General features: G+C 48.0%; 2 protein-coding genes and 1 long non-coding RNA gene across 4 annotated transcripts in view; 1 reads left to right on the top strand and 2 right to left on the bottom strand.

The window, feature by feature from the left end:
* Window positions 1–2,753, bottom strand: part of LOC144410340 (pou2af1) — a 3,280-nt gene extending 527 nt beyond the window's left edge. The window contains 9 exon segments of the mRNA XM_078106514.1: window positions 1–25; window positions 167–209; window positions 211–272; window positions 275–309; window positions 312–365; window positions 368–463; window positions 846–897; window positions 994–1,094; window positions 2,612–2,753. The exon segment at window positions 1–25 is cut by the window's left edge and continues 17 nt beyond it. Coding sequence (XP_077962640.1) covers window positions 1–25; window positions 167–209; window positions 211–272; window positions 275–309; window positions 312–365; window positions 368–463; window positions 846–897; window positions 994–1,094; window positions 2,612–2,618 — 475 coding nt within the window. The 5' untranslated portion in view covers window positions 2,619–2,753.
* On the top strand, window positions 1,227–5,266 carry LOC144410341 (uncharacterized). Of its 2 annotated transcripts, XR_013468348.1 has the most exons (3): window positions 1,358–1,715; window positions 2,553–4,696; window positions 5,142–5,266. It is a non-coding gene; the product is annotated as an uncharacterized LOC144410341 (long non-coding RNA). The 2 variants fall into 2 exon arrangements; XR_013468347.1 differs by lacking the exon at window positions 5,142–5,266 and having other exon boundaries at window positions 1,227–1,715; window positions 2,553–4,054.
* A 1,089-nt stretch (window positions 5,267–6,355) lies between these two features.
* On the bottom strand, window positions 6,356–15,631 carry LOC144410338 (POU class 2 homeobox associating-factor 2-like). Its single transcript, XM_078106509.1, has 5 exons — window positions 15,493–15,631; window positions 14,436–14,536; window positions 9,175–9,214; window positions 8,692–8,978; window positions 6,356–7,248 (listed from the first exon to the last, which is right to left on the bottom strand). The coding sequence occupies exons 1-5, from the start codon at window positions 15,500–15,502 to the stop codon at window positions 6,823–6,825; spliced, it is 864 nt and encodes a 287-aa protein (XP_077962635.1). The 5' UTR covers window positions 15,503–15,631; the 3' UTR covers window positions 6,356–6,822.
* Window positions 15,632–27,982: the final 12,351 nt, after the last annotated feature.

Below are 27,982 nucleotides of genomic sequence, written 5' to 3' on the forward strand. Positions count from 1 at the left end.
AGAGCTGCGGGGAGGAGCAGGGAGCCTGGAGGGGGAGGTGGGGGGGGGGGGGGGGGGGGGGGGCAACCGTCAGTGGACATGTATAGATTATCAATAGTACATATATGTAATTATTGCATTGGTAGCGACCACGTTGTATGAGGAGAAACATCTGGTCTCTATCTACCATCCCGTAGTAGTCCGCGTCAGAGGAGAGCGCGTGGCAGCAGGGGGGGTGGGGGCAGGCACGCGCTGTAGCTGCAGCCGGTGTTGTTGTTGTTGTGTTGTTGATGATGATGTTGTTGTGGTTGTGGCCGGTGTAGTCGTTGCCGGCAACATCATCTCCCCGAGCTGCAGCTGGACGTCGTTGAAGGTGACCCCAGCGACTGCGCGCCGCACGAGCCCCCCCCCGGGAAGTCTCGCGCTCCACAGCTGCTCGCGGCCGCAGGTGGGGCGGCTGCGGGGAAGGGGGGCACGTTGAGACCTGGCGGGGGGGTAACGGGGGAAAAAAGTAGAGAAAAACGGGTGATTTACTTCTGTAAGTATCACGAGTACAACATGTTTTAAGAGACGCTTAAACGTGTGGGGAAAGTCCTTCGCTTGGCTCGGCTCGGCTCGGCTCGGCTCGGAAACATCAGCCAGCACGTCGGAGCAGCTTTAACAGAAGCTCCGCATTCCGGGTCCGTGTGAGTATTCTGTTACTGGTTGGGGGGGGGGGGGGGGGGGGGTCATGGCAGGGCTCATCATTGTGTGCACCAGCGGGGGGCAGGCTGCTTGATTCGGTAGGGTGGGGGGGGGGGGGGGGGGGGGGGGGGGCGCGTTCTCGGGGGGCTGCGTCACACTTTGGGTTCTGCAGACGGACTCACCTGGAAAAGTGGACGCGCAAAGCTCCTGAAGATCCGAGCAAGCCTGTGATATCTGTCCAAGAAAGAGGGGATTCTTAGTTATTTGGAACAGGAACGATGCATTAGTCCTTTGCGGGGGGGGGGGGGGGGCGGGGGGGGGGGGTGTTACCGTTCTAGCGTTCCTGCCGCTGTCCTCGCGGGCTCGGAGCTTCTGCAGCAGCTCTTTGACGGTGGTCCTGACGCGGACCCCCTGGTACACCTTCGGCTTGTCTGCACGAGGAGGACAGCACGTCACTCATGTTCACCAAACACTCCCCCCCCCCCCCCCCCCCCCCCCCCTCCGTCCAGGCACAACATGTTGTCAAAATCCCCCCAAAAGTAAAATAAAAAAGACATGTGATCATTTATTTGTGTCAAATGTCTCATGAACAAGGTGTTGTTTATTTGACGCGTTGTATTAAATAGAACTAATATTAATAATCATCGTTCACGCTGCTCAGCGCGGGTCTCAAAGTTCTGTCCGGATCCGCGGCGCGTGAGAGCGCGTGAGAGCGCGCGGTGCCAGCGGGCTGCGGCGCTCTGCGTCCTCCGCGCGCTCCAACCCCCCAGCAGGGAGCGTCTCTCTTTACGGCAGCAAAGGGATCACTCCCCCCCCCCACCCCACCCCCCCCTCCCGCCGGACCAGGAACACAGGACGGCGGCACCAAACGCGCTCCCGTGAGAACGGATCCACGGATCTCATGACCGGGTTCGGAGGGCTCGCGCTGATCCGGATCGGTCTGCGGGTCGGAACGCGGAGCGCGTGCGTAAAACGCGCGAACAAAGAGCCGAAGAAGACCCGCGAGTCGATCGGGACCCAAACGTTGCAGCTGTTGCGCCGCAGAGGATCAGGTAAGCGCGCGCGGACCCCGCAGACGTTAAAATCACAACCCGGTCTGCACTACCCCCCCCCCCCCACACACACACACCCACCCCCCCTCGCCCCCCTCGAAATGTGTTAGCACATCGCGCTCCGCGACGACGCTCCAGGTGAAATAGACGCGGAGAACCGCAAAGGACCGCAGAGAACCCAGAGAACCCAGAGAACCCCCCCCGCGCACGTCCCCCGGTTCAGGCCTAAAGGCGAACGTTTAGAACGTGACGGGAGGAGAGTCGCTGTTTGCCAGAAAGAAAAGAGAAATCCGATCCGGCGGCCTCTTCTGATACATATTCATATTCCACTGGATGCGCGCCGGTGATTTGTTTTAAATGCGCTAACGGAGGCGCCGACGCGCGCGGCAGAGACGTCCCCCCTGCGGCGCGGCGACGTGCCGCTTTGCGCGCGAGCTGAGGAATGTTCCCTCGCTCATGTTTTAATAAAAAAAAAATTAAAAGAAAAAATCCGCGGTCATAATGTGCGCAAAATGAGCAGATTGTGAATTGGTGAAAGTCGGCAAATGCGCGTGTGAGCGTTTGACCGGGACACAAAGGCTCCACGTAAACACGCGGCATTAAAATGTAGATATTCATAAAGGTTATTTAACAGCTGCTCAGCTCGTACGTGATTTAAACATGTGAATAAAGAAAAGACGTGTGGGAGACGAAGAAGTCAAACGCGCACGGAGAAGTGCGCCTGCGTTCTGCTTGTTAACGTGCCACTAAACACTGCCTCCGTCCTCCTCTTCTCTCTCCTTTCTCCTTCTTTCTCTTTCTTTCTCCCTTTCTCCCCTCTCCTGCCTCACCTCCCAGGAGCCGGAGCCCCGCGGAGCGGCGGGCGCGCAGGCAGCAGCCCGCGGAGCGGCACTCACCAGACATGATGGCTCCTGGAGGAGACCTGCGGGCTCCACTACGTCCTCTTCTGCCTCAGATCAATGGCCAAGAACCAAATTTGTGCAAAAGTCTCCAAAAATGTCCACATAAATGTCTCCCAGCAGGGCCACAGCATAGAACAATATAGTAATATAGCTGGGGACATATTAGTTTGAGGTTTTCTGCCTCCATGCCTACTATTTAAAACCCCTAGAACTCAATGATTTGACAATGATTTGATTGCGCGTTACTTTCAATTTGAATATTCAAAGGCAACCGAGTTCCATGGTTTTTTCCTTGAAAATCATGCCTCACGCTCGTGGAACAAACCCCACTGCAATGTAATATATTCATATTTTACACTTTGAGGTTTGGGAAACAACACTTTTATTCATTTTATCCTCCTTTTGCAATAACGCAGCCACACACCCCCTCATTAAGCCCCACGGGACTCGGCGCTCGGCGTGCGCCGCGCACAACGCGCACTGCACTGTGGGTCAGCGTGCACGCAGTCACTGCGGTGAAATGTGCACGCTGGAGACACCTGCAAACCATCTTTAAGCTTTATTTCAGAGGGAATCAGAAGAGTGGCAGAGAAGTGGGCGTGGCAAAGGCCAGCAGCCATCTTTGGCATCAGGCCTCTGATCTCACCTGCAGCTTCACCTGCAGCTTCACCTGCTGCTTCACCTGCAGCTCTCTGATCACCGCTATTACATCTTATCTTATACTATATTCTACAGAACAGAACGTTAAACACGCAATGGCCGTTTTCCCACAGAATAACTCACAGCTTCCATATGTTTAATATATATCCTTAATTCATCATCAAATTACAGGTTTACTGTGAAGATGAAATCAACTAATTAATACATTGAATTTAATCCAATTGAGAACTTTAGTATTTTTTTCTGAGCATCAGCATGTGACGAATAATGCATTTGACTTGTATTTTATGTATTACAACGTGGAGCCGATAATAAGTAACTACGCCATTAGAAATAAAAATCACAATTAATGACTAGTGCTAATATATATTTTGGAGTAGTACCCTACAAGTATCCCATCAGTATTATTAAAGCCTTAATAGTTTTCATGATTATTATAACTATCACAACTACACAACAAATATGACCATTTTCTATATTTCATCAATATTTCATTTACATAGTTGAGTCGATTGAAAACCAGTTCTCATTTATAATGCCCACTAATTATTATTATTATTATTACTATTATTATTATTGAAGGGTGGCTATATATTATTATTATTATTATTATTACTATTATTATTATTAAAGGGTGGCTATATATTATTATTATTATTACTACAACTACATGATGGCATAATAATAATAATGATGTGCCTTAGTAGTAATTTTAATGTATTATTATTATTAGGCCCAGTCGTTATTATGACTGTAATAATAAAACAACTAGCAGTACTCGTGGTGTTATGATGACTATAGTACTTGCACTATAACAGTACTTGTAGTAGCAGTGGTGGTAATAGTGGCATTGGTAGTAGTATAGTTGTAGTAGCAGTAGCAGTTGTAGTAGTATTGGTATATGGTATTGTAGCACCAGTAGTAGTAGTACTTTTATCTCATTTGTGTCACTTTCGCCTCTCTGGAGATTTTAGTATTAGTCAAATATTAATACCGTTAACCGGTTAGTATTACCGTAGTCGTTATCATGACTATAGTAATAGTTGCAGTAGAAGTTGTAGAGCAGTAGTACTAGTAGTAGAAGTACAGCAGCGGGAGTAGTAGTAGCAGTAGTAGTGCTACAGTACTAGTTGTAGCAATAGTACTGTCAGAAGTAGTAGGAATAGTTCATCCTCATAGAAAATACATATCTACATCTTTCCTCTGTCCTCTTTCCTCTGTCCTCCTACCTCTGTCCTCTTTTATCTGCCCTCTTTCCTCTGTTCTTTGTCCTCCTTCCTCCTGCCAGTGTCCTGTGTCCTCCCTCCTCTCCTTTGCTGACGCGGTGATGCTGTGGCTCCACCTGGTGGTGGAGGTGAGAACTCGCAGCGCCATCAGTAACAATGATGTCAGGAATGAAACCGTTTTATGATGCTGAAGGTAAATTAGTTCAGATGTTAAAACGAAAGAACAACCAGTGAGAACAAACGAGCGAAGGATGCATTCACATCTGGAATAATTTCAACTTTTATATTTCATAGTACATTAATCTGCATTAAACAAACATCTCATTCAGTCTGATGGGTCAAAATGTGTGAACAAACGTTTTATATTTGGATAAGATGATTAAAGATTGTTGGATCTATGACTTTTGTCTTACTTTTTTTTCTAGACGCCAAATATCGTCCATTGTAATTAATAAACACAAGAGTGTGTTACGTGCTGCCAGATGTTCATGGGGGGGGGGGTACATCGCGCTGGAGAGGCGGTTTCCAGCAGCAGCCAGCAGGGGGCAGAACTGCATCATCACTCTGACCTCACGTTCAATAAAGTGGATTTAGGTTTGCGTTTGAGTTAAACCATTTGTGTGTCCGTCCACCCGCAGGACGTCTGCAGACGTCGTTGTCCCCACCTTCTAGCAGGCCTCGGGGCCCAGGCTGTGACATCGGCCCCCCTGGAGTACCTGTGGGCCAAAGGTTAAAACCAACGGACCACAACTAGAAGACATAAGTTATTGAAAATCCAGCTTTCGGGAAATAAACCAACACAGTGAGGACGACGTGGTTCAAAGGACAAAACCATAAACAGAACTAGAAAGTGCTGAGAAACAAAACTGACACCAAACAGGAGAAAAGACGCATCTTAAAAATGGCAGAGAAACGCCAGGGTCTCCTGGGAGCTTTCTGCTGGTCATGTGATGCGTCGCAGGTTTGCTCATCAACACTGAAGAGAGGCGTGGCAGCCCTGAACTACACAAACTCACACACACACACACACACACACACACACACACACATACACACACGCACACACACTTACAGCTCCCTGAGGTGAAGTTAAGTCAGGCATCGTCTCAGTGGCGTCGTGTAGGAAAGACACCGAGAAGAACAAACCTTCTAGTGACCTAAATTTCCACAAGAGGTGGAAGAAAAAATCGGTTGACGTGCAGACGGGTAAATGAAGACTAGGACACGAGCGGTCAAACAGGAAGTCATCATCGATGTGTGCTCCTCTAACAGCCAATAAGATTCTTCCATTATGTGCGAGATGATTGATTGCCAATTATGATTCTTCAGGTAGTTCATCAAGATCATTTTAACTGATGAGATCCACTTTATCGATGCTTTCAGTGTAAAGTGAGAAACTAACGTTAGATTATAGAGGATCTCCACCACGGTCACATGACTTCATGTTAGACTATAGAGGATCTCCACCACGGTCACATGACTTCATGTTAGACTATAGAGGATCTCCACCACGGTCACATGACTTCATGTTAGACTATAGAGGATCTCCACCACGGTCACATGACTTCATGTTAGACTATAGAGGATCTCCACCACGGTCACATGACTTCATGTTAGACTATAGAGGATCTCCACCACGGTCACATGACTTCATGTTAGACTATAGAGGATCTCCACCACGGTCACATGACTTCATGTTAGGCCATAAGTCACGTCCCCGGGTGGAGTTGCTTTATAGCCCAACCCTAAACCTGGAAGGTTCATTGAGATCTGTTTGACGGATTATTTTTGCCTCATTTTGGTGTTTCCTTGTTATAATAAATATATTTACAGAATATCAGCCTCACATCGCTTTAAAACCTTAAATGTTTATTTAAGTAACTAAACACGGATGGACATAACTACTGTACATAATTCACTAAATCATAATCTATATTATCCAATTTATTTGAGCTACTCAACAGTATAACTTGAAAGCGTGAAACTGTTTAAGTCTCGTCAGTCCTCATGTATTGTACATCATGCATGAGGCGACACTACTACACTATTTCACCAGCCTAAATACAAAGATACAAATATTATTTAGTCTTCATTTTTGAAGGCTAATGGTTTGTTATTCAAGACAATACAATTCATACAAAATCCAACCACAACCCAGAAGGCATCTACCTTACGATCAAGCTAAACTTTATCAAAAACTCGTTGTAAAGGCTCTAAATTGTCCGATCAAGCACTTCCAGAGCTTCCCCTTCAGTGTTTGTTGAGTTCATTGTTTAATAGTCCGTCCCCCCGTCTTCCTTTCAGCCCCCTCAACTGGGGTCAGTAAGCCCTCCGGATCTCGTAGGGCGACCAGGGGCTCACCCCGTCCTCTTTGGCCCAGGACGTGTGGACCTCGGAGGGGAGGCCGGCGTGGCCGTCGGCTGCCTCCTCCGTCACCATCTTGGTCACCAGGTCGCTGATGGGGGTGTGCATGTAGGACGGACAGGGGAAGGAGGCAGAGGCCACCGGGTAGGAACCGCTGGAGGTCAGGGGGTGGTAGTGGGCGTCCTCCAGGGGGTGTAGGGTGTAGGGCTGGCTGCCGTGGCCCATGGAGGAGCCCCTGCTCGGGGAGCGGTACTGGGAGGGGCTCCCCGGGGGCTCCGGGCTGGGCATGGAGGGCGGGACGCTGACGGAGGCCAGGCCGTCCGGACACAGAGCCTCCACCTGAGACACCGGCTCCGGGACCGACTGCTCCCACGAGTCTCTCTGAGAGGGAACAAACGCAGGAGAGAAATCAGTCAGGCGTGTCCTCGACTCATCAATCGTATCAGAACAGGAGTCCTTTTGTAACGGCATGATGTCATCAGTAGCATGACAATCCTGCTCCACTGACTTCCTTTTCCCAGAATGCAGAGTGAAAGGCAAAAAGGGGGAAAGTTTTCAAGGTATCCTCATTCGACACCTCGTACTGAATGTTACTCCTTGTTTGTTATCCATTTTCCATCAAAGGTTCAGCAAGTGTTTACTTGCCTTCAGTCTTTTCAAAATAAACCTTTTAATATTGAGGTAACCAAACAACGTAGTTTGGGTTCAAATAACTACAGAACTTACCAGGCAAACAAATCTACATCTGCTCCCAATTTACTAAATGAACATCGTGCTGTTTTTAAGAAATATACGTTCTATAAAAGGAGGCAAAGCTTCATGTGTTAAAGCTGCATTCTGTGCAGTGACCAGCAGGGGGCGACTCCTCTGCTCCCATAGACGTCTATGAGGAAATGACTCTACTTCTCTGTAGTGACCAGCAGGGGGCGACTCCTCTGCTCCCATAGACGTCTATGAGGAAATGACTCTACTTCTCTGTAGTGACCAGCAGGGGGCGACTCCTCTGCTCCCATAGACGTCTATGAGGAAATGACTCTACTTCTCTGTAGTGACCAGCAGGGGGCGACTCCTCTGCTCCCATAGACGTCTATGAGGAAATGACTCTACTTCTCTGTAGTGACCAGCAGGGGGCGACTCCTCTGCTCCCATAGACGTCTATGAGGAAATGACTCTACTTCTCTGTAGTGACCAGCAGGGGGCGACTCCTCTGCTCCCATAGACGTCTATGAGGAAATGACTCTACTTCTCTGTAGTGACCAGCAGGGGGCGACTCCTCTGCTCCCATAGACGTCTATGAGGAAATGACTCTACTTCTCTGTAGTGACCAGCAGGGGGCGACTCCTCTGCTCCCATAGACGTCTATGAGGAAATGACTCTACTTCTCTGTAGTGACCAGCAGGGGGCGACTCCTCTGCTCCCATAGACGTCTATGAGGAAATGACTCTACTTCTCTGTAGTGACCAGCAGGGGGCGACTCCTCTGCTCCCATAGACGTCTATGAGGAAATGACTCTACTTCTCTGTAGTGACCAGCAGGGGGCGACTCCTCTGCTCCCATAGACGTCTATGAGGAAATTACTCTACTTCTCTCTTTTTTATTCCCTCAGTAAACATTGTAAACATGAGTTTATGGTCTCAGTCTTTAGTTTCAAGTCTTCTTCAACACAACGTGATGTTCATTTAGTACATTATGGATGTACTAAATGGTCACACAGACCATAAACCAGGGGACGCTTCAGGGCGGGGCTACACGCTGATTGACATGTATTTTATGGGTCAGGTTTAACAGACTTCTGGGTCTCTGATCATGATGAATCCACCCTACCAGGAACAGGTGGGAGGACTCTCCTCCGTAGGGAGGCAGCAGGGACGAGATGGCCGATGAGGGCAGGAAGGGCCCCCCGGAGCTGGAGAAGGTGGCGGCGCTGCGGTAATCGCCGAAGGTCTCCGGGTAGTAGTCGATGAAGGAGGAGTAGCTGGTCACGGAGGACGGCTCGCAGACCAGAGGCTTCCCGCCCAGCGAGGGCGGGTAGGCGTCGGTGGACGGGCAGAAGTCAGAGTCGGAGGTGAAGGGACGCCGCATGCCGTAGTAGCTGGGAAGCATGTGAGAGCCTGCAGGGACGATGATAAACTTTATTCATAAACACAAACTGAGGTCCAAAGTTCTTTGAGAGAGAAAGCTGCTGTCACTCAATAATGATTGGTAGACAGGTGATTGATTGGATCAGGCGCATGATTTGCAGTGATGATAAAGTGCTGACTGACCGACTATTAGAGGCAATAAAGAGAGATTGTGTGTGGGTCTCACCTGACATCTGGACGAACGAAGGCGGCGTGGGCGACCCCCCCTGCGACAGAACCAACAACATCAAATTGTGACATCGTGTCAAAGTGTTTGTTCAGACAGGAAGAGGGAGGGATTCATCCCCAGCAGCATGTTTCACACGTTCCCCAAATCCAGCCTCACGTTCTTCTGTTCAGCAGAGGGATGCTGAGTCCTCATCGGCAGTCACAGTCACATCAAGGATGGGCGGATGTTTTCCTCTACGTTTGGACTCTTCATTCACACGCAAACAAATATTTCTGAAAATGCTTTCCAAGCTCTAGATTATTTAATATACGTCCGGTTACTCTGCACAGCGAGTGTGAACAACGAAAGGAATAACTGGCTTTTGCTTTCATATTATTTACTTTTTTGCATGCTTCTTTTCTTGTATTTGGCATATTGGTGGCAACTTTTTATTTAGTTATAGTGTGACATTTAGAGAAGAACCAGATTTTCATTTCTAAAAGAAAATGTTGGTTTTAAAAAGTCTTTTTGATTTCAGACCAATGACAACTTTATGAATGTAATTCTGCTAATTGAATGGGACACACAATTCCTTTAACACTTCAAGACAGCTCATGATAATCTGCAGTGTATTATAAGCATAGTAGCTGCTAGGACACCTTTAACATCAGATTGGGTTCGAAGGCTTGCTGCTTTTATATTTTTTGATATTAAAACAAAGTTTGGAGGCTCAGCTTTCCTTTACAACCCTTTACTTCCACCCTCGTTCTGAGCAGCTTCGTCTCCCCTTATATTTAAAATGCATTTGATCATAACGACTGAGTCTGACTCTACCTGGGCTGCACGCACAGAGGCTTTGCATACGGCGAACATGAGAAGGTTGATATTGACCCCCCCCCTCCCTCGCCGGTCGGGAGTCAAGCAAATTTTGAGGGTTGAATTTGAATGTGATTTGCCAGAGCCAAGACTTCCTCGTGTGGCCGAGGTACGGCTCGGCGCGTCTCTGAAGGCTGCGTATGGAAATCCTCTCGCTGGGCCTCAGACAGCCAGCCAGTGTTTGTCTGTGTGTGTGTGTGTGTGTGTGTGTGTGTGCGTGTGTGTGCGTGTGTGCGTGTGTGGAGGAAGTGGAGGGTGCTGATGATGCTGTCCACGTAATTTCACAGAAAAGCTCTTCCTTCTAATGCAAAACCCTCTGCACGCATGTACTTTGTCTTCTCTGGGGTGAGAATATTCAATGAACCGTTTCTTTGTTTCAATACAGTCCCTTGATGTGCTCCTTTTTACCTGTATTGACTTTTACATATCTAATATTGGAGGGTCTTAGGTTCTAATGTTTTTTTTTGAAAATATTGTTTCTATCAGGACTATTATTATGTTTGTCTTTTTCTTCTTTTACTTTCAGGATATTCAAATAACCTCTTTTTGGTTTATCTTAATAAAGACTGCAATTTTTTTATTTTACTTTTATTATGTAATACTAATTTCAGGTCTTTGCGTCAAAAGGACCCATATTAAATAATTTTGGTTGTTAATTCAAGAATGAATTTTATGGTAAAATAACCACTATCTATTGTTTATTTTTAATTCATTACTTGCAGAATTTCACATTAAAAACCTATACTTAAACTCATAATACTTTCTACTTTTTACTTACTTCAAGGAATTCATGTAAAAATCATTCCTATTTCGTTATTTATTATTTTATTCTCAGGACTTCATGTTAAAATAATATAATATATAATAATTATAATATTTCTTCCTGGTGTTATTATTTCTCATTTTTGTGTCACATCTTGCTTTAGAAGCATCACAATCTGCCTGCATGGGTCACTAAAATTCATTTGATCGTTTGTAAGTTCTTAATTATCTGTGAAAAGGTCCCTTGAAAAAACAGAAGCAGAAGCATTCTGCATAATTTATATAACAGCATTTTCGGATACATCGCCTCTCTATAACCTTTATATCTTATATGTGTATCCTCTATATATTTTGTATTAGTTATACCCTATATATTCTGCTATAATCTATTTTCCTTATATCCTATGCTGTGTACTCTCTAAATCTTCTATATTCTGTATACTTTATATTCCCTATATTACATCACATTACAGGTCATTTAGCTGACGCTTTTATCCAAAGCGACATTTTTAACCCGTGGCTTTTTACATTTTTGCAATTAGGGGTCGGGTGTCAGGGAATATATCCTCTGTATTTTATAAATATTCAATATATTCTATATATCCTCTATATTTTATAAATATTCTATATATCCTCTGTATTTTATAAATATTCAATATATTCTATATATCCTCTGTATTTTATAAATATTCTATATATTCTATATATCCTCTGTATTTAATAAATATTCTATATATTCTATATATCCTCTGTATTTTATAAATATTCTATATATTCTATATATCCTCTGTATTTTATAAATATTCTATATATCCTCTATATTCTCTCCGTGTACCAACACAATGTTTACGACTCTGTGGTCGCACTCAACGGCCTTTTATTCCCTGAGATAAAAGGCTTTAGTTCCTGTATGTGTGTGACTGTGTGTGTGTCTGTGTGCGTGACTTATGACACACGAGGAAAGATAAAAACAGTAAAAACAGGTGTCCTCAGACAACGGCTTCGTATGAGAACTTATGAAAACTTCCTCCTCATCGTACAACAGGTTGAATAAAGATGATGGAATACTTTTACATATAATTCTGCTCTTGCTGCGATACCTTATTCTTTTTAAATTTAAAGGGCCAGTGCGAACGATCTGAAAGCAGAAACTAACCACATATTCATATCTATGTTTTTATTACTGTGTAAAAACCCGAAACTAAGAACCATTGAGTTTTTAGTCCCGTTGGAATAAGTTGTTTTAACTGCAAGGACGTCTTCATGGAATCCATGTTTCTATGGAAGCCCAGAAGGGACAAACCAAACATTAACTCCACGGAGCCCATTTTGTTCTCCTGGTAACAGAAGTGACCTACGGGCACATTTAAGCGTCTCTTTGACTCCTCAGTTCCTAACTACGAGTTTTGGGGTCAAAGTTGAAGCTGTTTTGTTCGTGCACGTTTCTTCTCTTTCAGCGTTATTAAGTCCCTCGGGCGGAGACACAGCACGTGTCCGCGGGTTTGATCGCTCAAAGGCCACGGACGCCCTTGTACGTCCTGACTGGGTTCATGACCCCCCCATTAAAAACAGACAGCCTCTTTATAGCGGCAATGAGAGGGACCAGTTTGCTGCTGTTTGCTTACAGTGTTTAGTCCTGTGTTAATGAACACAAACCAAACAAACTGCAACACACAACTTACAACTACTACAGGTGTGAAAATGCCCTGAAACACTGCAAAGAAGTTTCAATCAATTCCAGTTACGTCACTTAAACAGCAATAAGGACGGCGAGGACAGACGCACAGGCTCAGAGACATTTCATTCACAATTAACCACACACAGCAGTTAGATTATTTAAAAATGTAAAGTAATACATCACGACTGATGATCAGAGGTCGGCGGATTAAACACAAGACATCACGGAAGAACAGAGGAAGAAGGAGCAGGAGACCCGAGCATGAACCCTCCGTCCCTCTCTGTCCCTCTCCGTCCCTCTCGTCCCTCTCTGTCCCTCCGTCCCTCTCTGTCCCTCTGTCCCTCTCCGTCCCTCTCTGTCCCTCTGTCCCTCTCCGTCCCTCTCCATCCCTCTCTGTCCCCCTCTGTCCTTCTGTCCCTCTCCGTCCCTCTCTGTCCCTCTGTCCCTCTCCGTCCCCCTCTGTCCTTCTGTCCCTCTCCGTCCCTCTCCGTCCCTCTCGTCCCTCTCTGTCCCTCCGTCCCTCTCTGTCCCTCTCCGTCCCTCTCTGTCCCTCTGTCCCTCTCCGTCCCTCTCTGTCCCTCTGTCCCTCTCCGTCCCTCTCCATCCCTCTCTGTCCCCCTCTGTCCTTCTGTCCCTCTCCGTCCCTCTCTGTCCCTCTGTCCCTCTCCGTCCCCCTCTGTCCTTCTGTCCCTCTCTGTCCCTCTGTCCCTCTCCGTCCCTCTCCATCCCTCTCTGTCCCCCTCTGTCCTTCTGTCCCTCTCCGTCCCTCTCTGTCCCTCTCTGTCTCTCTGTCCCTCTCTGTCCCTCTCCGTCCCACTCTGTCCCTCTCTGTCTCTCCGTCCCTCTCTGTCCCTCTCTGTCCCTCTGTCTCTCCGTCCCTCTCGTCCCTCATGACTGATAACGTCAGGTGACCTGAATGTTTCTGCAGCCAGATTAACATATTTGTCTGTTGATGAATGAAGTTAGCTGTTAGCTCACGTTAGCTGCACAAAGTAGGCTAACGTTAGCTAGTGTACATAAACGGAGGAGCTGCAGTGCATTAATTTATTGAACTGTACGTTTTTCCTTTTACATTTTAATCTTAAAGGGGTATTTTTAAAATTCATGTTGCTCTTGTGCGTAAAAAAAAACTATTTTTATCAATTATATTTGATATTTTTACACTATCAGACCGCCAGTATATTTTCCCTCACACGCTCGGAGGCCGCTGGGGGGGTTTGACTTCATGGGCGTGTTTCAAGGTAAGAAACCGAGTTAGCAGCGACCTGCCCCCTGCGGAGGCGAAGGGGTCTGTGTGTGTGTGTGTGTGTGTCTGTGTGTGTGTGTCTGTGTCTGTGTGTGTGTCTGTGTGTGTGTGTGTGTGTGCATGTCTGTGTCTGTGTGTGTCTGTGTGTGTCTGTGTCTGTGTGTGTGTCTCTGTGTGTGTCTGTGTGTGTCAACAATAGGAGGCTTGTCTGCAGCAGAGGACAATGTGGAGCTGCAGGTGTGCCTGGATGAAGCTTTGCATAGGCAGCCTTCCTTCACTGCCCCCTTTCTCTGCTACCTGTCCCCTCCCCCCCCTCCCCCCCCACCCTCCCCACCACACACCTGAGGGGGGAGGCAGGGGAGATCATTGCCATTGCAAAGCAATGTGTCTCTTTTGTGCTTCTGCTCTTTGTGAGTCCTTCTCTCTCTACACACACACCACATCGTGCTCAACTATTTACAGATTGGTTTCCCTCGAGGGCAGAAAAGAGACAGAGGAGGGGGGGCCGGGGGGGGGGGGGCGGGGGGGGGCTACAGGTGGTCAAACCATGCATCGTTGGACCACAAAAAAAAATGTAAACAAGGAGAAGAGATTGTTGAAAGGCCTCTTAATTGTCCCACCGGGGGAATGTCAACTGTAGCTGTTTGGCTGTGGGAGAAAAGTGAGGTGCGGTGGGGGAGGGTGGGGGAGGGGGGGGAGGGTGGAGGTTGCTCTTACGTTGTATCGGGGCCCGCTGGTCTGCCGGGACCTCTTCTCCGCCAGCAGGTCTTTGACCGTGTGCTTGACCCGGACGCCCTGGTACACCCGCTTGGAGTATTCTGAGCAGGGGGGGGGGAACAAAACCGTTTCCCACAAGTGATACAAACTTCACACAAATTTTCATTCTCCCCCCGCCCCCCACAAATGAGTGTTGATTTGAATGTTTAACAGTTTTATTCACACGGGGGGGGGGATCGCTCTGTGTAAATCTCATGGAAATCTCCTCGGTTTGGTCGATGCAAATCGACGAGAAAAAAGGGTTTTCTGCAGAAACATGAGGGGTCACTCAGGGGTCACGACGAGCCCCTGAGGGGTCACTCAGGGGTCATGACGAGGGTTGACAAGGGGTGAAACGAGACGCGCGCTTCCCCACAAATCTCTAAATGTGTGCTGCCGAGCGATGGGGGGGGGGTGGGGCATAAACTCTATGACAACGCAAACCGTATTCATGCAAACAGTGAATTACATGCAAAAAGAATAACGTGAGAGATGTGAACTCTTTAAATGCATATTTTATAAAAGAATTCACTCGACCAATGAGGTCAGTGTCAGTATATATATATATATATATATATATATATATATATATTTATGCACTGCGTATTCACTTTGCACAAACATCGTCCTGTGAATATTCATATTTAAATGCTACCATATGAATTATTAAGGAGAACATGATGACACACCAGTGCCGATATTTGAGGAATCTTTTGAATATTACTCACAGATTAAAGTTAAAAAGAGGAGACGTTGTACTGATGCCTAACTTTGTTGTTTTTGTCAACCTTCTTATTTCATCACCACTAAATAAACTAAAGAGAGACAGAATATAAACAGACGCACAAAAAGTCACTTTCTGCTGTTCTGCGCCCTTCAAAATAAAAGCACCTCTTTGTACAGAATTAAAAGAGAAAATACAATCCGATGTCTAACAAAGCTTATAAAATGCAGCATGACATGCTATCAACAAACAACAACAACAACAACAACCTGCAGGTGAATGAGTGAGTCTTACCTGTGTCCATGATGCTGCAGAGCAGTGTGACACACACACACACACACAGAGAGAGAGAGAGAGAGAGAGCGAGCGAGCTCTCGCTGCCCTGCCGTCCTTGTGTGTGAGCAGCAGCCCCCCCGATGGAGCTTTAAGTGGGCGAGGGGGGCAGGACACTCGGGACGTGCCACCTCTCTCTCGCCTTCTCTAAATGAGCTTTCTCCATTTGTTTAAATGCAAATGTACGGCAGGGACGTTTTTTACACTATTTGCATCAGCAGTCAAGATTAAGGTGTGTGTGTGTGCGTGTGTGTGTGTGTGTGTGTGTGTGTGTGTGTGTGTGGGGGGGGGGGGGGGGGTCACTCCCACATCCACAGCCAAAGAGGATGTGTTGTTTCCTCCGTGGGTTGTGGACTCAAACAAGGAGAAGCATCATCACACACACAAACACGTCGGAGGCCAGAAAGTGCTTTTAAACCGTGACCAGAATCAGGAGGAAGGAGCCGGTCTCAACGAAGGAAAGAGGCCTCACAGAGAGGCCCGAGAGGACGCGGTGATGTCATTGTGATGCCGCCGCCCACGCATGTCAAACGCCAACGCCAGAGGACGAGCAGACGCAGCTCATGGGAGCCTTCGGTGTCCCATTTCTGGAGGTGAAGCTCTTTGGAAGCTCCTTTCTTTTGTGAGACAAAGGAACAAAATACAGCGTTTAAAGAGAGAAGAAGAAATAACATCTGTGACCATGAAGGTAGCGCCTCCGTATGACCGGAGGAGGCTCTACACGCCAGGACGGAGCCAGTAGACTCAACACGGATGCAAAGTGAAGGCTTCTGGGAATTGAAGAGAAACAAACATTTATTTGACTTCTTAGACTGTAGATTAATCTCCTCATGACATGATGCCTCATTTGCATATCTAAACCTAATATTTCAATAAATGCTCCTCTTGATGTAGCGATGAAGGTAGTGCTGGGAACCACAGGGTTGGTGGTTCGAGTCCCGGCTGCCCCATGTCCCCTGTTGAAGTGTCCCTGAGCCAGACACCTGACCCCTAATCGCTCCCCGGGCAACAACGTAAAACGCCACGAGTTATAAACGTAATGTAAGTGGCGTCGGCCAAATGGCCTGTAATGAAATGATGTGGTGAAGTTTCAATCGCTAACAGGCGTTGTTCAATACTGAAACCACATTTTCAAAACCCTTCACACAAACACAAAGCAAACTGTGAATCGTGTTTCACTCCTTTCAGACAAAATGCATCAATCCACAAACAGCAAAAAACTACAGCTGCAGGATACTTTTCACAGACTAACACGCGGCTTTCAAAACTGATGAAAGCACCTTGAAATCAGAACTTTCTGTAGTAATTATTTTAAAATGTAGAAAATCAGCGGAGGCTGCAGACAAATCTGCAACAGTTGCGTCGGTACAGAATAGTTCAAATTGTCCGGAAAAACAACAGCTGAGATGATCCGTGTTACAGGACAACAACAGCTGAGATGATCCGTGTTACAGGACAACAACAGCTGAGATGATCCGTGTTACAGGACAACAACAGCTGAGATGATCCGTGTTACAGGACAACAACAGCTGAGATGATCCGTGTTACAGGAAAACAACAGCTGAGATGATCCGTGTTACAGGAAAACAACAGCTGAGATGATCCGTGTTACAGGAAAACAACAGCTGAGATGATCCGTGTTACAGGACAACAACAGCTGAGATGATCCGTGTTACAGGACAACAACAGCTGAGATGATCCGTGTTACAGGACAACAACAGGCGAGATGATCCGTGTTACAGGACAACAACAGGTGAGATGATCCGTGTTACAGGACAACAACAGCTGAGATGATCCGTGTTACAGGACAACAACAGCTGAGATGATCCGTGTTACAGGACAACAACAGGTGAGATGATCTGTGTTACAGGACAACAACAGCTGAGATGATCTGTGTTACAGGACAACAACAGCTGAGATGATCCGTGTTACAGGACAACAACAGGCGAGATGATCCGTGTTACAGGACAACAACAGGTGAGATGATCCGTGTTACAGGACAACAACAGCTGAGATGATCCGTGTTACAGGACAACAACAGGCGAGATGATCCGTGTTACAGGACAACAACAGGTGAGATGATCCGTGTTACAGGACAACAACAGCTGAGATGATCCGTGTTACAGGACAACAACAGCTGAGATGATCCGTGTTACAGGACAACAACAGCTGAGATGATCCGTGTTACAGGACAACAACAGGTGAGATGATCTGTGTTACAGGACAACAACAGGCGAGATGATCCGTGTTACAGGACAACAACAGGTCGTTTGCTTTAGTACATTCAACAAATTAAAAATCTGTTATAATGAATGAATATTTATTCAAACGTTGAATGAAAGTTCATAATGATGTGATGCTCCCTGTTGCTGGTGTGTTTCCAGGTCGGTGTGTTGTGAGTGATCGGAGGAACGAGCTCATGTGAAGTATTTAGTGGTCTGAGTGAGTTTTGGAGGTCAGATTGAAAATGAATCTTGGTTTATGTCTCATTATCATTCATCAGCGATTCAACGGAATTCACTGTGAGATAATAACGGAGATAATAAGTTCCAACCGACGACTTCTCAGGAAAGCGATTAATGTGTGTGTACACGTCTGTTGCACAGCTGTCCATGTGTGTGTGTCTGTGTGTGTGTGTGTGTGCTTTTTCATTTCATTGCTCTTCTGTGTATTGTTTTATTTTTAGATTTTGTTTCACATTCAAATGTGCATCCGTGACATTTGTTGCACAGATTAGCGTCGTGGAGTCTGACGTCCATAGTCACGCACTTTTTCAGAGTAGAATTTAAATAAAAACACTTCTGTAGAATTTTGTTCAAAACTCTTCAAATGTTGTAATGTTTCACATGACATCAAACCCGATGTCATCGCTGCTCTTCAGCCTCCTTCTGTGACCGTCAGTCTCCTCTCATCTTCAGAGGACCGCTGAGCCTCCTCCTCCTCCTGCTGCTCCTCCTCCTGCTCCTCATCCTCGTGCTCCTCGTGCTCCTGCTGCTCTTGCTCCTCCTGCTCCTGCTCCTCCTTCTCCTCGTGCTCCTGCTGCTCCTGCTCCTCCTGCTCCTCCTGCTCCTCCTCCTCCTGCTGCTCCTCCTCCTGCTCCTCATCCTCGTGCTCCTCGTGCTCCTCGTGCTCCTCGTGCTCCTGCTCCTGCTCCTTCTCCTCGTGCTCCTCGTGCTCCTGCTCCTCCTGCTCCTGCTCCTGCTCCTCCTGCTCCTCCTCCTCCTGCTCCTCCTGCTCCTCCTCCTCCTTCTCCTCGTGCTCCTCCTGCTCCTGCTCCTCCTGCTCCTCCTCCTCCTGCTCCTCCTGCTCCTCCTCCTCCTTCTCCTCGTGCTCCTCCTGCTCCTGCTCCTCCTGCTCCTCCTCCTCGTGCTCCTCGTGCTCCTGCTCCTCCTCCTTCTCCTCGTGCTCCTCCTGCTCCTGCTCCTCCTCCTCCTGCTCCTCCTGCTCCTCCTGCTCCTGCTCCTCCTGCTCCTCCTCCTCCTGCTCCTCGTGCTCCTGCTCCTCCTCCTCCTGCTCCTCCTCCTTCTCCTCCTGCTCCTCCTCCTTCTCCTCCTGCTCCTCCTGCTCCTGCTCCTCCTCCTCCTGCTCCTCCTGCTCCTCCTCCTCCTGCTCCTCCTGCTCCTGCTCATCGTGCTCCTCCTGCTCCTCGTGCTCCTCCTGCTCCTGCTCCTCCTGCTCCTCCTGCTCCTGCTCATTGTGCTCCTCCTGCTCCTCCTGCTCCTGCTCCTCCTGCTCCTCCTCCTCCTGCTCATCGTGCTCCTCCTGCTCCTCCTGCTCCTGCTCCTCCTGCTCCTCCTCCTCCTGCTCATCGTGCTCCTCCTGCTCCTCCTGCTCCTGCTCCTCCTGCTCCTCCTCCTCCTGCTCATCGTGCTCCTCCTGCTCCTCCTCCTCCTGCTCCTCCTCCTGCTCCTGCTCCTCCTGCTCCTCCTGTGGGAGTGCAGTCGTTGTGTTTCTCCTATCTGGCTCATGCACTGATAACAAACGCACACAGTGATATTTACAGGAAGTCGCGCTGAAGCCTTTCGTTCTCCCGTCGTCATGAAGGCAAACTGATTGATTCACTGCATCTATTTTATTATTACAGATTCCTTGATGGTGATGAGTTAAGTTAAGATAAGATGATAAATAAGATACAGTAATAAGCTGGTGTCCACCAGAGAAACATGAGTTTACAAGTCTTCTATTTTTATTTATTTGTATTTAATTACTTCCGCAACAAAAAAACAACAGAATAGAAATATGGGAACATGTAAAGCAACAGATCCAGGCAAAAATGTGAAAAAGCCACGGGTTTAAAGTGTAACGTAAGTCGCTTTGGATAAAAGCGTCTGCTAAATGACACTGTAATGTAATTAAGAAAAAAGACAAAAGCAACAAATGTAAGGTGACGTAGATGTTCTTCACATGGCTTCATCTGGTTGTCTCTGTCACTTATGATCAATATCATCATAATAATGTTATAGAGGAGCTGATCAGCCAATATGCAAACATGTATTATATTATATATATATTATATTTGTTATGAACAAAGTAAGAAATTGAAATAATTGAAATGATGTATTTTTAGCTACAACATGAACACTTGAGTTGACTTGGCCCAAAACAATAAGAATAGTAACTGAGTCAACACATAAACTTGAAACAACAACATAAAACCAAATGAACTAGAACTGGATGGAGTATTATTGCAGGTTATGTGCGTCCTCTGGTGATTACAGACAGAAACCCCCACTAGAGGGCGGTGGCACACTGCTCACCATGAGAGGAAGGAAGGAAGAAGAAACACAACAAAACATCTCCACAAGACATGATGTCATCCCTCCGTCACTCCTTTGTCATCCCTCCATCATCATCCCGTCGTCCCATCGCTTAAGTAACGCTTCGGCTTTTATTTAAAGCGGAAACAGCGGCAGAGTGACGGTCGGACGAAGAGCAGCCGGGTCCACCGGGAGGTTAAACACAGACAGGAGGCCTGAAAACCGCCGCTGGAGAGTCTGGCAAAGTGTGCGATGACAGCCGAAGGGCGACGGACTGAAGGACAGAGAGAGGAGGTGTGCAGATGAACTGTGACACACCGTCCTCCGTCATCGCTCCGTCATCGCTCCGTCATCGCTCCGTCATCGCTCCGTCATCGCTCCGTCATCGCTCCGTCATCGCTCCGTCATCCCTTCATCATCCCTCCGTCATCGCTCCGTCATCCCTCCGTCATCGCTCCGTCATCGCTCCGTCATCGCTCCGTCATCGCTCCGTCATCCCTCCGTCATCCCTTCGTCATCCCTCCGTCATCGCTCCGTCATCCCTCCGTCATCGCTCCGTCATCGCTCCGTCATCGCTCCGTCATCGCTCCGTCATCGCTCCGTCATCCCTCCGTCATCCCTTCATCATCCCTCCGTCATCGCTCCGTCATCCCTCCGTCATCGCTCCGTCATCGCTCCGTCATCGCTCCGTCATCGCTCCGTCATCCCTCCGTCATCCCTTCGTCATCCCTCCGTCATCGCTCCGTCATCCCTCCGTCATCGCTCCGTCATCGCTCCGTCATCCCTCCATCATCCCTCCGTCATCGCTCCGTCATCCCTTCATCATCCCTCCGTCATCCCTTCATCATCCCTCCGTCATCGCTCCGTCATCGCTCCGTCATCCCTCCATCATCCCTCCGTCATCGCTCCGTCATCCCTTCATCAACCCTCCATCATCCCTCCGTCATCGCTCCGTCATCCCTTCATCATCCCTCCATCCTCCCTTCATCATCCCTCCGTCATCCCTCCGTCATCCCTTCATCATCCCTCCGTCATCCCTTCATCATCCCTCCATCATTCCCACGTCATCCCTCCGTCATCCCTTCATCATCCCTCCGTCATCCCTTCGTCATCCCTCCGTCATCCCTTCATCATCCGTTCATTATCCCTCCGTCATCCCTTCATCATCCCTCCGTCATCCCTCCGTCATCCCTTCATCATCCGTTCATTATCCCTCCGTCATCCCTCCGTCATCCCTTCATCATCCCTCCGTCATCCCTCCGTCATCCCTTCGTCATCCCTCCGTCATCCCTCCGTCATCCCTTCATCATTCCCACGTCATCCCTCCGTCATCCGTTCATCATCCCTCCGTCATCCCTCCGTCATCCCTTCGTCATCCCTCCGTCATGCCTTTGTCATCCCTCCGTCATCCCTTCATCATCCCTCCGTCATCCCTTCATCATCCCTCCATCATCCCTTCATCATCCCTTCATCATTCCCACGTCATCCCTCCGTCATCCCTCCGTCATCCCTTCATCATCCCTTCATCATCCCTCCGTCACCCCTCCGTCATCCGGGCCTGTTGTAACAGCTTCCCCTCATCCAGCTCCACCTCTGAGTCATCACTTGACACCCGCCTCCTCCGCAGGGAACAGGCTGTTCTCAGGTCAGCCCGGTACAGTGTTTGTGTCACATAAAGTCAGGAGACCGATGGAGACCGATGGAGACCGATGGAGATCAATGGAGATCGATGGAGATCAATGGAGATCGATGGAGAAGTATGTAGATGTAGACGTATGAAGACCTATAGACCCTATGGAGACAGGTCCATCTTTAGAGGGTTACCAGACACAAGATGCTCCACCAGCTGGTGGTCCAACAACACGTCTGTGAACACGGAGACCTTAGAGCCCTTAGAGCCGCTCTCTGTAACGACCTCAAAAATAACGCGTGAAAAGGCTCTAAAGTGCTACAAGTCGCTCGCTTGCATGTAAACAACTTCTACTTCTACTAATGTTAAATACAGCTGCTTTAAGTAACGTTAAGGACCTGGAACATAAACCGTAGGGTCTCACAATGCACGTGTTCTTCAGCCTGAGCAATACCAGCTCAATCTGGTCCTCCTGGAACTGGTTTTGGATTTTCAGCTGTTTAAGAAAGCTGTTATTGTCTCCGCTGTATCAGGAATAACATGTTACTTATCAGGGGACACGCCATTGGCCCGCAGAGCGGAACTTTCCATGGGGGGGTGAGGGGGGCTGGGGGGGGGGACCCTGCGAGTACATTCCGGAATTATCCTCGTAAAAGCCGAACTCCAGCTCGTAAAGTCTGAGCTCCGTCCCCGAGCCTCGGCCCTCGTCCTTCTTGGAAGTCACAGCGCGTCGTCACACTCGAGGGAAATACTTTAAATTCTTCAGAAAGGTCGAGGTGGTCACATCGCTTTGACTGAACTAGAATCTATTTCAGCTCCCGATCGTCTGAACTCATCCAGCGGGTCAGTTTCCCCAAATACACCAAAGAGAATCAGATACTTATTCAAACAGTTTGTTTTAAACGCCAAAACTAAGATAAACGCACTCCGGGCCACCAGGGGGCAATACAGGCCACATCAATTCCACGCCTCGCAGGGAACAGAAACCCCCCCCCCCCCCCCACCCATCATAACCCTGCCCCCCCACTAGAATGCTCGCTGCCCCCCCAGACGTCAGCAGGTGGTCCGGTTAGACGTCAGCAGACGCTGCAGGTTCAGCAAAAGAGACACAAGCAAGAATTCATAAATAAAAGAACTACAGGAATGTGTTCAAGTCTGTGTGTGTGTGTGTGTGTGTGTGTCTGTGTGTGTGTGTGTGTGTATGTGCGTAGGAGACAAAGAGGAAACGGGTCAGAGGGGACAGCAGACACCCTCACGTAACGGCCTTTTCATCTACTGGGTGCACATGACAAACCACTGAGGGTCCCGCCATGCGGTCTGACCCCCCCGTCGTCGTGGTCGTCGTGGCAAAGCTTGTGGGTTTGTGGACTGCAGTTCTAACGCCTTCAGTTTGGCATTTCTGTCCGTCGCCATCAACCAGTGAACAGGAAGTGACCGTATTTGGACTGAGGGAGATGTAGAGAACTGTCAATCAGCGTCTAGCTCCGCCCCCAAGCATTCTATTCTACTGTGAAACTCAAGCAGAAGACAGCCCCAAGTTCTTTAAAGTTGAGCCAAAGCTTCACGACTCCTCTGGTCCCGTAGACGTCTATGAGAAAATGACTAAAGGTTGTAAACATACGTTCATGGTCTCAACCGATTGTTTCAATCTTCTTCTACAACACAGCATGACGTTCATTTACTGAATGAAGGTCAGGGCTCTCTAGATCACTACTCCGCAGCCCAAATATGGTCAACACCTGTTCAATGGCTGTGGAAATAAACAGGCTTTAAAACATCAGTCTAAAAACCAAGGGGTGATGTCGTACAACTTAATTATTATTAATTATAGCTCTATGCAAAACCCAAATGACACACTGTGTGGCCTTGTGGGGGCTGTTCATATGCAGCTGTTATAATACTGCAGCTTTAATATGAACGCACCTGCTGGACTCCACGGCGGCCTCCCCGTGCTCTTCTACATCCCTCACGCCGACACAACTATTTACACTGCCGCTGGCAGCTGTTTACATCTGCTTCCTGTTGATGCAGCGCTGAGTGCTGCCCGTCGGCGGATGACGTCGGCTCACTTGACGCTGAGCAGAGCTCAGGTCGACGTGCGGCCCGCTGGCGAGGCCACGGGCCTCAGAGTCGACTCCCAGATGCGTCTCACTCTCACGAGTGTTGTGAGTTATTCTGTGAGGTGCCTCTCATCCACCTTAAAGACCCGGTTAAGACATTTACATTAAGTAAAACCTTTGCCATATTGTGTGTTAAGTTAAAGTGTAGAAGACCTGTGGAGCTAACGTTAGCATAGGACTTCCTGTCAATCAGCGTGTAGCCCCGCCCTAAAGCGTCCCCTGCTTCATGGTCCGTTTGACTCTACGTGGACCATCATTTACTAAATGAACATCTCGCTGTATTGAAGAAGACTTGACCAAAAGAGTAGTAAAGTCATTTTCTCATGAACTTCTATGGCACCAGAGGAGTCGCCCCCTGGTGGTCACTGCAGAGAATGCAGGTTAATTAAGATACCAGCAAGAAAAAAGTTCCTGCTTTCAAAAATCTCCACTTTGTCAATTCTTAAATCTAAAAATGTAAAAATGTTTTGGGCCCTGCTGATGTCAAAGTGGACACTTCATACAAATGAACACCAGGTGTGATTGAAATCAGGTTTCAAAAAATGGAGTCTGTGTGAGTTTAAAAAAAATGTTTTTAAATACGGAACAATGGAATGGTAAAATATTAGGCTCGTAATTCGGATGAATTCATTTTTTATTTTTGCTCATTTTACGAGGTCTAAAGACAATAACTCAAGAAAATTGTTCTCAATGAAAACTGATCTGTCGGTCCAGACTGGTCCCTGGGGCCCAAAGGAATTCTGGGAAAGACAACTAGACGGAAAAGCAGAAATAGAAGAACGTATTTTAAGAAGTAAAATAAGGAAAGAAAGAAGTGACGCTACAGTATTTGCACCAAACGTCTCCCATAAAACCTACTGACACACAAAGCCACGGCTGAGGCCGACAAACAAATGAAATAAGGCCTCAGTGACGCATTGTGCTCGCTGACATACCGGAGCTGAGCCGTAAGTCCATCAGCTGTAAAACGCTCCTTTTATTACAGAGCGGCTTGTTTTCCATGCGAGGCCACTGCTGACGTCGGAGCACTTTGAGAGCGACCCGCCCGCATTCCTGAGATGACGAGGGCTCCAGACCTGGAACCCCACCGACCCCCCCTACGAACCCCCCTACAACCCACCTACGAAACCCCCCTACGAACCCCCCTACAAACCTCCCCTACGAACCCCCCACCGACCCCCCCTACGAACCCCCCTACAAACCTCCCCTACGAACCCCCCTACGAACCCCCCTACGAACCCCCCTACGAACCCCCCCTACGAAACCCCCCTACGAACCCCCCTACGAAACCCCCCTACCAACCCCCCTACCAACCCCCCCTACCAACCCCCCTACCAACCCCACACCGACCCCCCCTACGAACCCCCCCACGAACCCCCCTACGAACCCCCCCTACGAAACCCCCCTACGAAACCCCCCTACGAACCCCCCTACCAACCCCCCCTACCAACCCCCCTACGAACCCCACACCGACCCCCCTTACGACCCCCCCTACGAACCCCCCTACGAACCCCCCCTACCAACCCCCCTACGAACCCCCCTACGAACCCCACACCGACCCCCCCTACAACCCCTCCTATGAACCCCCCTACGAACCCCCCTACCAACCCCCCTCCTCCCCTGCACTCACCAGCCTGGACAACAAGCAGAGCTCCGCGCAGACCGTCTCATTAATGCAGCAACTTCTTAGTGAAAGTTATTTTTCACTCCTGGCTGCCAGAGAATGAGCCAGTAGAGCATTTAATGTGAGTTCAGACTGACCTGTTCTGTGTGAGGGACATTTATCTGCTAACCCACCAACCGGCATCCTTCATTGAGCCCGAACAGTGAATTATACATATTGATCTATTGTGTTCATGGCTGCAGTTCTGTTTAACATTGTTTCATCGCTCCTTCATCAGACGTATTTACGTCTTACCGTCCATGTTTGTCCTTTGGGAAAAAGGACCGTTGTTTATATTTTTGTCAAGTTGCCAAATTATGGATGAAGAGCTGGTGATCGGTGACATGATGGTTCAGTTAGATCCTATTCTTTGCACGTTGACGTTGGCGTTGAAGCGCTTCTGATCCACGACCCCCCCGTTAGGAACGTGAACTTCACTGGTGCCCACTACAGGGGGTCTGTCCCTCATCGGGGGGGTTCTGGTCTCCAGTAATTGGCCACATGTGCCGCTGGCTTCACCACTGGACCCCTGGAAAATGTCACAGGTGTTGCGAAGCGTTTTACTGTCACTGCCGTCGGCGTCGGCTTCTCCGGGACTTCCCAGAAACCCGGTGGAAAGAGGTTCACCGCGACGGAATGGAAAATAAAGAACAAAGAACGAAGAAAGCTCCTTTCTGGTTGGCTGTTTGTGTGATAAACGGTCGACCTGGTCGAGGCCGCCACAAGAAGCGGATGAAACCATGACGCCACCCGGAGGATTTCATTGGGTGAAGGACGTGAAGACATTGTTGGAGGTCAGCTCCAGGTGTGAGGCTGAGATGGTTTCCATGGCAACAGCGTGAAGGATCCCGAGCCCGACTCTGACAGCTGGGACCTCGTCCCGGTGTTGCTGCAAGAATAACACATTCTTGGAAATGACTTTGCATAGCTCAGTGGTGAGTCATTAATTACCCCCCCCCCCCCCCCCCCCCAACAGGTTCCACTCCAGTGAAATAGCCCATGAGGGATTTTAATGTGTCTGTGGAAGCTTGTCCTGATGCCATCTACAGCAGCTTGAATAAAGTCACACAGCCAAGTTATTCCCTCCACACAGGGGGAGAGAATATTATAAAATGACAAAGAAAAGGGGAAGCGAACACGCGTTTGAGCAAAAAGTTGTTTCTAAATAATTCTGCACGTTGCTTCTGTTTATAAGAAGCCTTCATCTGCTCATATTTAAAGGATGGCGAGTTAGCTGTTAGCAGGTATTTAGCGGACACAACTACAAGCTCACCAAAGAACGTGCAACGAGTGTTTTTGTCGGATCAAACTTGTGTTTACCTGTAATCTGTGTTTCCACATGAGGTGAAAGTATTTTACCTCCCTGACGCCCGCGGCTTTTCCTCTTTAGTCCACGTAACTTAACAAATACATGACTAAATACGCTAAACAGAAATGCTCACACCTGTAGACACACGCTGGCTGCCTTTTGTTTTACGTGAAAAGAGATTTATTGGGAATGTTTTTGGTGTTCCAACAATGTCTCAAAATATAATTTAGCCGCACAGTTATGAAACGATCCCATGTTATCGACATGGTTTCATGAAAAGGGTCACAGATACTTTTTTTTCTTTTTCTCAATAAAACTACCAGACAATTCTTGTGAAATATATATTACTTTTATTTTCCTGGACCTCTAAAACTCTTTTAAATGAAACAATCTGAGAGGAAATATCCCGATTTGGCTCAACTGCTCAAAGCTGCACGAGGAGAGGAAACAAAGAACAAATATCAGCGCGCATCATTATTGTTGTATTAATGTGCCAAAGGACTAAAAACACAGTCTTTCACCCGAATGTGGTGTTTGCAGAGATTAAAAGAGCACGACATTAATCCCACGATGAGTGGAAGTCGACGGGCTCCCGGTCCGGTTCATAGTAGCATTGTTTCGGTGGTACTGAGCATGCGGAGAAGGGTCGCGTTATCCTGCACGGCTCGTTTTATAGTTTTGCTGTTTTCAAACCTGGAACCCATTTTCTGTGTTTTCTGGACGCGTCTTTCACCACAAACCGTTCCAAGCGCACGTTTTCTTCAAGAATTCAAGGAAACACGCAGAGAGACTAAATGTTATCAGGCGGCCTTCAGACCTCCAAGGAATTCATGCCGCGAATAAAACCTAGAAGTTTGGTAGATTATCTCACTGAACAGCGATTTAAAATCTAAAAACCGCGCAGCAGGATTTTTGGGGCGAGGCTTCATAATCACCAGCGTGCTTCCGTCTGTTGGGGGGGAGATTTGGGGT

Source organism: Gasterosteus aculeatus, chromosome 1 (assembly GCF_964276395.1).
Source record: "Gasterosteus aculeatus chromosome 1, fGasAcu3.hap1.1, whole genome shotgun sequence".
NCBI classification, from domain to species: domain Eukaryota; kingdom Metazoa; phylum Chordata; class Actinopteri; order Perciformes; family Gasterosteidae; genus Gasterosteus; species Gasterosteus aculeatus.

Excerpts from the sequence above, each read along its gene's own strand:
- LOC144410338 (XM_078106509.1), bottom strand. Across the intron at positions 9,215-14,435 it reads CCAGCGGGCCCCGATACAAC|GGGGGGTCGCCCACGCCGCC; the intron begins GTAAGAGCAACC and ends GTTCTGTCGCAG. Across the intron at positions 8,979-9,174 it reads TTCGTTCGTCCAGATGTCAG|GCTCTCACATGCTTCCCAGC; the intron begins GTGAGACCCACA and ends TCGTCCCTGCAG.